At 35.0% G+C, this 12323-nt stretch overlaps 2 protein-coding genes across 3 annotated transcripts; one reads left to right on the forward strand and one right to left on the reverse strand.

Annotated features, from left to right (window-relative positions):
- Positions 1-216: 216 nt before the first annotated feature.
- LOC110727804 (disease resistance protein RPM1-like) lies at positions 217-5227 on the reverse strand. 2 transcript variants are annotated; one of them, XM_021907377.1, is made up of 3 exons: positions 3847-5227; positions 1249-3406; positions 217-924 (listed from the first exon to the last, which is right to left on the reverse strand). In XM_021907377.1, the coding sequence occupies exons 1-2, from the start codon at positions 4689-4691 to the stop codon at positions 1312-1314; spliced, it is 2940 nt and encodes a 979-aa protein (XP_021763069.1). In that variant the 5' UTR covers positions 4692-5227; the 3' UTR covers positions 217-924; positions 1249-1311. The 2 variants fall into 2 exon arrangements, with proteins under 2 accessions (XP_021763069.1, XP_021763073.1); XM_021907381.1 differs by lacking the exon at positions 217-924 and having other exon boundaries at positions 1030-2168; positions 2292-3406.
- Positions 5228-9580: 4353 nt separating this feature from the next.
- Positions 9581-12270, forward strand: LOC110727819 (ribosome-binding factor PSRP1, chloroplastic). Its single transcript, XM_021907389.1, has 5 exons — positions 9581-9968; positions 10963-11106; positions 11202-11474; positions 11663-11771; positions 11864-12270. The coding sequence occupies exons 1-5, from the start codon at positions 9714-9716 to the stop codon at positions 11989-11991; spliced, it is 909 nt and encodes a 302-aa protein (XP_021763081.1). The 5' UTR covers positions 9581-9713; the 3' UTR covers positions 11992-12270.
- The last annotated feature ends 53 nt before the right edge of the window (positions 12271-12323 follow it).

Consider the following 12323-nt stretch of genomic DNA (forward strand, 5'->3'; position numbering starts at 1 on the left):
TGCTCGCCTTCTTGTGGGGCTAACTTCTGCATGTACAATTATTGTACATGCTTGGCACGACCATATACAGCACTAATCGAACTATTTATCAACAATTATATTCTTAAATTAAGTAATTAAATACTTCTAAGTAAATGTTTGGCACAACAATATTCTCTATACATTACATAAACTATGGACTTATGCTACAAGTTTGACAAGATCTGTTCAACCCAAAAAAAAAAAAAAAAAAAAAAAAAAACATTCTTGAGAAATCATTGACCTATTATAATAACCAATAAGCTTAGCCATATAGGTGTACGTGACACCAAATTTAGCATTCAATCTACCACAAATTCTTATATTTTCTATAATAGATTCTGAGACATCTTGGTTCCAGATTTTACAGAATATTCTTCATATAGCACCCGAAGAAAAACAAAATTATCTATGATTTTAATTGTTACAATACCTGGCATAATTACACTTCCATAATTACAGTTTTCAAAGAAAAAGAACACAAAAAAATAAAATATTACGCAACGAATAAAGAAGATAGGAATGTTGCACGAGACATGCATATAAATCTAGCAGGAATTCTCAGGAACAAAAAAAGGATGCTCAGAGTTTGCATTTTAGTAAATTGCCTCCAAGATGAATGAAGGGTTAGAAATTAAAAGGGACAATTATTTGCAATTACATTTTACAGAGTCGTTTGAATAAAGAGCCTCATGAAGATCACAAATTCACTAGTATGGAGTAGTATTCACACAACACAATCAGCATGGAGAGTTTCGCTATGGTGAGCACCAGAGTATATAGAACAGACTGGACAGTGAGCATAGAAATACTATGAAACATACCTTTATTGTAATTGCTAGACATGCTGTCTCCTAGTATGGGAGTAAAGGGTACTGGATTGCTTGACATTGTGCTTGAAGCAGTCTGAAATTTTTTCAATATTGCAATTGTTAAGCGTGCTGTCAAAACTCGAAAAGATGGAATTTTTCAATTGTGAGCAATGGGGATAATTAATTAATGCTATCATACTTAGATCAGATACAAAACTATTTATTCTGAAAATAAATTATGAAATTTTCATCTGTCAGAAACAACATCATGAACAGGGCAAGATTAATACCAGCTCACAAGATCACAATTCACACAAGTAATGAAAGGAGATTTAATTGTGTATAAAAATTTTCATACTGGCCCCAAGTTAACTAAGTGATACATAAACAATATTAAAGAGCTGGATATTGTGTCTACCTCCCAAGAAATGTTCCCTATACAATTATCCTCAACCACAACTGATGCATCAACTCGTCGCAATCACTTTCCAGTACCACCAGACGGTTTATATATTGGAGCACCAGTTGTACCCCAAGCAGAGCTGCGTTTGCATCTCTGATACATGGCTCCTGTTTTGTAAGACACCATTTCTTTGTATTGTGGATGTCTTAAAGAAGTTTCCCAGTGGGCTGCACCAGCCATAAAATTAATATAAACATTTGGCACATGATCAATGATGTGATAATGCTGGCCCGTCTTTGGGGTCAAGTCATCCAAAAATTCCTTGGGCATATCATGGAACCTGAGCAGAGTTAAGTTCTCGAGGTTTTTAATGCTGATTGGTACCTCCTTCAGCAATGGGCTCGGTCCAAGTTCCAGCTCTTCCAATACAGGCAGAGCCCCCAGCAATATTTTCAACGATTTAAGATTGCAGAGATTGTAAAGGCGTAGCACCTTAAGTTTTTGAAACCTTCTTGCACTAATATGTAGTTGCTCACCATCATATGCCTCACAAACTATAAGCTTTATCAGATTTGGCAACGCTCCGATAACTTCAAGCGGATCATGATTCAAACTTGAGTGACATAAGACCAATTTGACAACATTTTCGAGCATTGAAATCCATTCCGGTAGCTTATCTAGCCGTCCCATCAAAAGTAGGCGGCGAAGCATAGGAGGAGAAGACATACGATCTATCTCAAGCACCTCGTCCTTGTTTCTAGAAGCAATCATAAATTCTTCAAGGTGATGCATGTTCTTGATTGCATTACACAAGTTCCTCCCATCTTCTCTCGTGAGCTGTGCGACTCCTAACCTTCTCAACTGCTTCAAATTCCCCAACTGGTCTATGAAACCAGCTGAATGACTCACGTCCACCCATCCCAAGTTCTGCATTTCTTGGGAATTTCGACAAAGTTCAGCTGGTACCTTTGCAGCTTTCACATTTTTCACATACAAACTGAAAGTATCATCCCAATGGTAAGAATATGACATGAGGTGTCTTAAATGAAGAAATTTACCTATCTCAGCCGGTAGCTCTTGTATGAGGGAATGTTTGAGATCCATACTTTGAAGGTTCCCAAGTTTGCCAATGGATCTTGGTAGCTTCTCTACCTTAGTCCATTTCAGGCTCAGATACTGCAGGTGACGTAGACTTCCTGTAGCTTCTGGGATGTAATTTACAGGAGCATTTTGAAGATCAAGCACTTTTAAGAGGTGTACAGCCCTTAAAAATGAGCCTGTCATGAACTTTGGCACGGCTTCATGTTCCAAAAACAGAAAGAGAGAACGGACACCTTGCTTTCTAGCCATTCCCTCAACAACCACCTCAGTACTAGTTCCCTGCTTATCATTCTGAATCACCAAACGCCTACTTTGAGCATCCATGGACGAGTTTTCCTCATTGAGAACCCGAAAAAAGCTGAGTTCATGTGATTTCAAAAGTATTATTTCACGAAGGAGATCATGGACCCGTATATTCCTGGGTCTTCCAGAGACATCTACCCAGGTAACATGCACCAAACTTCTACGAATAAGTTCAATCAAAAACTCATTTGCTACCGCTTCAAGTGTCTTGCCAGATTTCCTTGGGATAAAACCCTCAGCCATCCACAGCCTAACCAAACGGTGGAGCTCAATAGAATGATCCCCAGGAAAGATGCCCATGTATAAAAAACAAGGTTTCAAGTAGTGAGGCAAATCATGATAACTGAGTAGCAGAATTTTCTTTAGGCTGGCCAGGTGAAGATTACTTGCCAGTTCTGCACCAATGCTGTTGCACAAATTTTGCCACTCCATCACAATCTTGTTTTTGGTTGATAACAGACCACCTATGGTAACAATTGCAAGTGGCAATCCTTCACATTTCCTGACTATAGCACGTGACAAATTTTCTAGTTCCAGAGGACAATTTGCCTTAAGGTCTCGGAATGCTTTCCTACAGAAGAGATCCCACGCTTTTTCGGAAGACAAAGGTTGAAGCTTGTAAACGTGATCAAAAGATGACCCCTTCCATGCAAGAGCAACATCTTCAAGGCGTGTTGTCATCAATATTCTATTTCCATTGTTATTAGTGGGCAAGACATCTTTAATGTATGTTTCAATAGACCAAACATCATCAAAAACAACAAGAAACCTGCAAAAAGAAACATATAGCTTGTACAGTACTTGTTTGGAAATTTTACTTTTCAAAATATCTGGAATACTTAGAAAAATGAATGTTAGCTAAACTTGAGACCCAAATAAGTCAAAGTGAGTAACATGATGTATTACTTCTGAATAATAACATAGATATTACAAAGGGCTTCAAAGGATACCAGTTATTAGAAATAAAAATAATAAGAAATAAATATAAATAAATAAATAAAAAATAGGTGAAAAAGTATCAAAAAGATAAAAAAGTAAAGACTTGTGACTTTTGATCTCAATCAAGGTTAATAGTAAGTCAAGCTGGGCATAAACCTTCTAAGCTCAAGCCTCAAAGCCAAGTTAAGTCAAATTTGAGTTCAGCTCAACTCATTAATCATTATAACCCTTGTACACAATAACTAAGAATTCAAATTAACCGCTACATACCTTCGTTCTCGTAGGTAGTTCCTCAATACTTCAATGAGAGATTCTTCATCCATGTTACCAATCTCAGGGGGTACACAGTCCCTGGCAGATCTGTAAAATAGGGTCAGCATGTTCCTTATTACATGTATCGTTTTATTAGGTTGAGAAAGAGTGATCCAAGCACGAAGAGGAAAGTGCTTCCTCACATACATGTCCTCGTACAATTTTCTAACCACTGTTGTTTTTCCTAGGCCACCCATACCAATCACTGATATCAACTTGCCTTGTGGAAAATCCTGAGGCTCCAAGTCCAACATCCTAATTAAATCCCTCTTGGGATCATCAATACCCACAAGCTCAGATTCGTCAACATAGAGAAAGCCTGCTCGTGGGTCTTGGTCTATGTGCTTGTGTGGATCTTCATACTCAAGTCCATTTGAAGAGCTTGGGCCTCCACCAAGGGTGAAACTGCTCCTCCTTTGATTGATTTCCAAAACCTCCGACCGGACCCTTCTTATGGTGCTTGCTATCTGATGTTTTGGCCTCAACAGAAACACACATCGGGTTAGATAACTAAAGATGTTGAAGCACTGATGATAAGGATGGTCGTGAGGATATTGAAGCAGCAAATGTTCGTCGATCACATCTTCAATTTGATAAGCTATGTCCCTCACTTGTCTGACCCATTCTTTGACACCATCATTTTCCTCTGCCCTTAGCTCCGCATCCTTGAGGAAAACTTTTATGCTTCTGAGTTCATTGCCGATGGCCACCAACTCTGTGGGTAAGCCGCTTAACATGCCTGCTTTTGCAGTAATTAAAGGGACGAGCTTGTCCAAAACAAAACAAACTACAGTCTCTGCCATATATTAGAATCAACTTGAAACTCATAAAATGCTGCCAAACAAACAAGAAAGCTTGCAAATCAAAGTTCCTTTTCACACATCATCCACTAGTAGAAGTGTTTTGAAGGGGGGGAAGGGAGTAGGTGGGAAAAGCACAGAGCATATAATAAGGAAATCTTCCATAAGTTTTTGAATCCAGTGACCTCATTGACAATGGCCTTAAACTGCTGTGTCTTACCGTCAAGATGTGCACCCAATAGAAGCACAGTTTTCCTCAATCTTTTATGTAAGTATTACACATTTTGAGTTGTGAATGATGTCTCATTTTATAATTCCATAGAGTATAGAATATGATAGCAGTAACCCAAAGTGCTAAAAAGTATAAAAAAAAAAAATGCTAGGCTTTCTTTATTTTTTTATGTCAAGTGGTAATTTGAATATAAGAGCAACTATTTCTGTTGAATCTGTCAATAGAAGTAAAAATTAATCTATTACAAGTTTCAGCTTTTTAAAACTCTAAAATAATAAATAAATAAATAAATAATAATAGTAAATTAAAAAAATTAGAAAAAAATCCTTAAAAAATTAAAATATAAAAAATAAAATAATAAATAAATAAATAAATAAAAAAACCCTGTTAGACATAATAGAATACACATGGTATACACTTTTAAAATTCAACAAACATAAAGTTCATTAATAGATCCTATGATCCTAAAAAATTATACTACATTAGAGATCATAGGGTATGAAATTTTGATCATAGGATCCTATATTCCTATAATCTATCCCTTTGTCCCTAAGGAATTGGTCACATTCAAAATTTTAGTATATCAACCTTTCTATGTACCCATAGTCCCATGCTTCCCTAAATTATACCCTTAAATAAAACGTATATTGTAGCATAATGAGATGTAATAAAAAAATACATTAAGAAAAACAATTAGGGTTTCCAACTCAATTTTTAATATGAATACCAACAAAATGTGAACTAACAGACAAAAGTACTATGTAGAGGAATCTGCTATTAGTGAGTCACTTGGATGACAATAGCCAACTAGCTGAATGAGCCTAAGAGGCCTGCCTTGTGAAATCAGCCATTACTAAGACTGGTGGCCTTTTTTTATATCCATCTTGACCATATTTCACCTAAAAGAAGGATAATATATTCAACAGAAATGTAATTAAGTATAGAAACCACTATTTTCCTGGAAGTTGGACAAACTTTTGTCCAGATTACATCCCATTGGATGTTGAATAATACAATATCCAAGAGTTGTACTCATTGACAATTCAACCAGCAAGGTGCATCAACATGCTTCTCAAAAACCAATTGGCACCACCATTTTGATTTTTGATGACTCGAAAACATGACAACAAATGAACAAACATCATCCATAGAGCCTGACTAAATAAAAATCGAATACTTATTACTAAATGAGATCTAACTCTCCCACAAAACTGAGTTTTAAAATAAAGTTTAGGCTAGAATTCGTACGACTGCAGAGAGACTCATATCTCACAAACAGTAGGTGAAATTTCCACTGTTCTTCCCAAATAACATATCACCATTTGATTAACAAATCTCAAGTAATAAATCCTAAAAATCACTAGAATGGGAAACCAGCAGCTCCACTACCAAAAATCTAAAATACAAGAAACATAGATTCTCAAGAAACTCCATTTTCTTTCATACTGATCTTGCATACCAAATCTCATAATATCCACGATATGTAAAATGCAAAGACCCACCAAGAATATAATCAGCGGAGTATAATAATATCTCTAACAATATTGCAGCACTTAAATATATTATAAATTACCTTATGTATTGATTGTACATATACCTACATTTGACTGCCACATACCTCCTCACTGCCAGATGCACCATAGCACAAGCAAGGCTAGAAATATCTTGCCCTACCTAGAATGCAATAGAAACGGCAAAATGGTTTGCAGTTCAGCTAAGCTTAAGACATCTACTTGCTTTAACAAGGCATGACCAATGGCCCATGTAAAAAACCAACCCGAAAAAGGAAGATGGGAACCAAACTGCAATGCGGTGGGAGGACACAAGCTATCCAAAATACCTTGATAGCCTTGAAAACAGGAAAGTGCCCATCTAATTTGCTTGTTTATCCTCATTTTCATAGAAGAATTTGAATGTTAGATTGTTAGACCCAAAATTAGCTACAGGACGCAACTTAATTGGAGCAAAGCATTAATCATTACGAATCATGATTGTCCCTTTATTTATTTTAAAACAAAACTCTACAACAATTGCTAAGCTAGTGAGGTTAGAGGTTTAAGGCCTCTCTGCTATGATTGAGGATCACTCAAGGATCAGCCAGTTTTCCTATCTAATAGTATCCATAGCCTATAATATGCAACGAATATTTCAGTTACCGTTTACCAATACCAATATTGCACGCCCTTTCTCCACAACCAAATCATGTCATATTAATCAAACCATTTAAATCAAACATAACAGTGTAACTCCAGTATTATCAAGACATTAAATTTATCATCTACATTTAAGTAAAAATTCAACAATTCTGAAAATGAGGTCAAGTCCGCCATAATCAACCCATAACTAACCAGCTAATTGAACCTACATAACTTCAACCAACCTAATCAACCCAACCCAAACACCCGATTTGACAGCTCTACCCGAAACTCACCATCAATCATAACCTTCCTTCAAGTCTATCACTGTGATACCTCTATGATGTGTATCCCAGCATGACCGAACCAAACACCCGGTAATTCCATAATTTATTTTAATAATAGAGAGTACATTGTGACTCCTCCTCAAATGACATCATTGTATAACACATTCCACAAACATATACTACAATTAGCAACCAGATCATTTACAAAACAATTTCACATACATAATTAGCTAAATCATTTAGAATAACAATTTTTATACTACTTCGCGCAGTCAATTAAATTAATTAATATACTCCATACTTCAAATCGTTTCTAGCACAGAAAATGACAAAATACAGCTACAATAACATCGATAATTGAATTACTAATTAAAGATTTACTGCTAATTGGAAAACAAACAAAAATAATCTTAAATTTAGGTACAAAACAAAAAAGAAAGATGTATACCTTGAAATCAACCACTAAAATGGAGCATCTGACAAACCCTAATTCAGCGATCATCGTCACCTCCAGCGCCACCAGACCAGTTCAAAGACCGAGGAATCACTCCGGCGGTTCCTGCACTGATCACGGTGGCGCTGGTGGTGCTGGAGATTTGATAAGCCATAAGGAAGAAAAGCTGATGGACGGAGAGAGGGAGAATATGGTAATTGAGCTGTTTTTTTGCTTTGGGCTATTAGGCTACGATATTAAGCTTTTTGGAAATTAAGACTAACTTATTAAATAAATCTAGCTCCAATATTAATCCTACTAGCACGATAAGTGTAATTTTTTTAAAAATAAAATAATAATTATATCTAACAGATAGAAGTGATTTCTTTAATATCAATAATATGAATTAGTTTTATTACGGAGTATTACTTTTTCGGCAAAATTTAATATTACTTGGTTTATATAATTAAAAAGGAGTTAGAATAATATTTTTGGTAAATGTGTATAGAAAAATTATGTATACCCGAATGATATTATTATAATTGTATCAAATGTTCACAAAAAAAAAAAAAAAAAAAAAAAGGAAGTTTTAGAGGGAAAAAACAACACTAGGATGTGACATGTGTCACTCTCGGTGTCTGTTTTAGTATTAAGTTATTGATGATATGATCTAGACTTTGGGCGTGTTCAGTAGTAGTTTTTGAGTAAGTCAAACCACTACTTAATAAAAAAAATGATATGTGTTTGGCAGTATAGTGGTTGGAGTAGTGTTTACTGTTTAGTGGTGGAGGTAGCTTTATTAAAAGTTATAAAGGTGGCTATTGAAAATTTAATAATACGTATTATATAGATTTAGAAAACAAATACTTGTATTGATTTTTATATGTAATAGCTAGTCAACCACTACTTTACTAAACACTTATAATTTAATTATCTATTTTCACAACTAACAGCTTATTGACAGTTAACATTACTTATACAGTTAACAGCTATTACCACACCTAACAGCTACCTCCACAGCTATATTTTTTTTTTTTCAAATCACAGGTTATTTAACTCTAAGCTCTTTATCATTTCTTTTTCAAATAACAAAAATAGCTAATTTGGTGGTCAAACAATCATCTATATAGCAAACTAGGCCTCACTCTTTTTTTTTTTTTTTTTTTTTGCTCGAGGCCTACATCATCCTTATTAAAAATCTTACTATAAAACCTTATATCGGGTGAAGAAAAGATGACCTAAATACTCCTTTCATATTTTATTTATATTGTGTATTTTGAAATCATCATACTTATAATATAATTTCAAATCCATCATAAACTTCCTACAACCCTCAAATGGAATTTGTACATTTAACATCACTAATTGAAAATCCCATCCATATCCAACATGGCACTAAACTTATGAGATTAATTTGCCAAATTTCCCCCAAAATGTCTAATTCACCTTGCTTTTCACTTAAATAGGCTTTAATTTTAAAGATAAGCTACATTCACGTACACACATGACTACGTGAGTGACCTTAATCATAAAATCATTGTTTATCATTTTATCATGGAAAATCACCAAAGATCAAACATGATTATGCTCATTTGATTGAAAAATATTTTCAAAATGTGATCCAATCAATATGTCTCATTTGTTTTTTGTTTTTTTTTATAAAAAAAAAAAAAATTGCCAAAAAACAAGGAAATATCTACTCCATCCCTTATCCAATATTATCAATTTTATTCACGGGTCAGTGGGTCCCACCCACAACCCACCGTTTTTTTTTCGGATTCAAGAATTTGAACATAAATCCGGATAATATGCCACGTCAACCCCCTCTTTCTTCAATCTTCCAACCTCACTCACTAATCACTACTCTGTACTGTACTCAATTTCTGCAACTCAACAAAAAAAATCTCAACCCTTTCATTACCCAGAAAATATAAAAAAATGGCAACTTTGTGTGCATCCGCCATTAATATGAATCCAAAACTCTCAAATCCTCTCTCCAATTCCATTAATTTATCATTAACACCCACTAATCTATCTTCCCTTCGTTCTACTTTCACTAATCCTTCTTCTTTGGGACTTATTGTTGCAATTAAGAGTGTTCAAATCACCAGAAACAAGCCTAATGTTGTTTGTATGTCATGGGATGGTCCTCTTTCTTCTGTTAAACTTATTCTTCAGGGCCGTAATCTTGAGGTTTTTTTTTCCTAATTTCCATTCAATTTTTTGAATTTCTCTTTGTAATTTCTGTGATTTTTTGGGGTTGGGTTTTGAATATTTGGTTGTTTGGTTATCTGGGTTGATTATGGATTTATGGTTGTTTCATGCTGTGTTTATGCCAAATTTGTGAGAAATTGTTTAAAGTTAGTATCTTTGGATGCTTACTATGTAGTCTGATGAAAACTTTAAAATTGGATAGATTTAATGTAATTTGCTGGGATTTTTTCTGAATTTGTGTGTGCAATCTTCAAAATTAAAGGCATATGATATTAATTTTGAGTATGATGAACGTTTATGTTATGAGATTGCTCTTGAATTGACTATTGTTTTAGGTACTAAATTCTAGTAATTTGTTGAGATTGTTAGTAGTGTTCCTTTCAGTATATTGGTCTTTTTGCATTGTACAAAGTATAATTATATTTATGATGCATTTGAGCAGCTCTCTTTCGTTTAGCTATCCATCCTATATTCAAGCTACTCTTGTATTATTTCAGATAGCCTAGAATGATTATTTGAGTTCTCTGAGCATCTATTTTCAGGTTTCCAATATAGGAGTACCTGATTAAAAAAATATTGTGGTTGCTATTATAATGTACTTGTATTAGACTGTATACAATGATCACTTTTGTACTTCCTCTATTTCTAAATAATACGGAGTAGTCCACTATTCTATTTTTGGTCTGCCTAAACTAATATGCCACTTTCTGTGTTCTTAGCAAGGAATAAAAAAGAAACTCTTAGTTTAATATGGTGGGGATGTAGATTTTGATTAATGAAGGATAAGTGATGAGGTTTAAGTAGTACATTTACTAATTCTATGGGAAAACTTTTGAGTGAAAATGTTGATGACAATAAAGAGATGAAGGTTTTAGACTGGTGTTGTGATGTTGTATTATATAACAGATGAAGATTTTTAGACTGTTGTTGTGATTTTGTAATGAAAATTTGATCCTGAATGTTTGTGTTGCAGTTATCTGATAATGTTCGAAGCTATGTGGAAGAAAAGGTTGGTAAAGCTGTCACGAAGCATAGCCATTTGGTGAGGGAAGTGGATGTGCGTTTGTCTGCTAGAGGTGGACAGCTTGGTAAAGGACCTAAACTAAGGAGATGTGAGGTACTATATTTCACCCTCTTCGTTTTCACGTTGTTTCTCTGTATGCTTTACGCCTTTACATGAGTAATATTCTTATTGAAAGAATTTGTGTTTAGGTCACCTTGTTTACCAAGAGGCATGGAGTAATTCGAGCTGAGGAAGATGCTGAAAGTCTCTACGGAAGTATTGATTTGGTCTCCTCGATAATTCAGAGGAAATTGAGGAAGGTTAAGGACAAAGTATCTGACCATGGTCGACATATGAAAGGCTTCAATCGCTCAAAGGTGAGGGAGCCTGAGCCAATAAGAATTACTAGAGAAGAAATCTTGGAGGAAGAGATGGAAACAGCCCCTCCTGTTTCTGTTGAAGATGATGACTTTATTGAAGAGGTTGGTTTGTTGCACTTGCTAAGCTTTATTTCATGGCATGCCATTCTTAATCTTACTGACCTGATATTCTTCTGCATATCAGGTTTTATTAATGCTTAACTTGTGCATATCATGCTTTCTTAACGCTTACTTTGTGCTTATCAGATTTTCTTAACGTCTTACTTTTATCTTTGAACTTTTCCCATCAGGTGGTTCGTACAAAGTACTTTGACATGCCACCCCTAACAGTAACAGAAGCTGTTGAACAGCTCGAAAATGTTGATCATGACTTCTATGCTTTCCGAAATGAAGAAACTGGTAACCAACCTTGGCACTTTACTCTTTAGCTCACTGCTTGTCTTAAATGTTTCCCTGCCAATTTTGTAATTTCGGGTATGTTATACACACAGGTCAAATTAATATTTTATACAAAAGGAAAGAGGGAGGATATGGGCTTATTGTTCCTAAGGACGGGAAAACAGAGAAGTTGGATCCTTTGCAAGTTCAAACCGACAAACAACCCTCCTTCGCAGAATAGGCTGAGGTTGCTAGTCTTGGGTACTAATTACCTTAAAGAACTCAGTTTTTCTTTTTTCCTTTTTTTTACTGTAAAAACAATCAAGGTTTGAAAATCAGGATGTGGACTCCATGGAGAAGATTTTGGATATTAGAGAATCTCCAGTTGTGATTATCCTCCTCTTTTTGGATGACCTGTTTGTCGCGGTGCTATACTGCTATGTATGTATAGAAACACTATCCATGTTAGACAATCTTGTAAATGCATGAATTAGCTATTTATACTTGTTTGTTCACTGTCTATTCTGTTGGCTACAACTCTGCATGTATCAATAGCTCTAATGCAGCCTGGTT

This window comes from Chenopodium quinoa, unplaced genomic scaffold, assembly GCF_001683475.1.
Source record: "Chenopodium quinoa cultivar QQ74 unplaced genomic scaffold, ASM168347v1, whole genome shotgun sequence".
Taxonomy (NCBI): Eukaryota; Viridiplantae; Streptophyta; class Magnoliopsida; order Caryophyllales; family Amaranthaceae; genus Chenopodium; species Chenopodium quinoa.

Bases quoted from the DNA above. Each gene is read 5' to 3' on its own strand.
- LOC110727804 (XM_021907377.1), bottom strand. From the start codon at position 4,691: ATGGCAGAGACTGTAGTTTGTTTTGTTTTGGACAAGCTCGTCCCTTTA. The intron at 3,407-3,846 runs GTATGTAGCGGT...TTCTTTTTGCAG, and splicing joins AACTACCTACGAGAACGAAG to GTTTCTTGTTGTTTTTGATG.
- LOC110727819 (XM_021907389.1), top strand. From the start codon at position 9,714: ATGGCAACTTTGTGTGCATCCGCCATTAATATGAATCCAAAACTCTCA. The intron at 11,475-11,662 runs GTTGGTTTGTTG...TTTTCCCATCAG, and splicing joins ATGATGACTTTATTGAAGAG to GTGGTTCGTACAAAGTACTT. The intron at 11,772-11,863 runs GTAACCAACCTT...TTATACACACAG, and splicing joins TTTCCGAAATGAAGAAACTG to GTCAAATTAATATTTTATAC.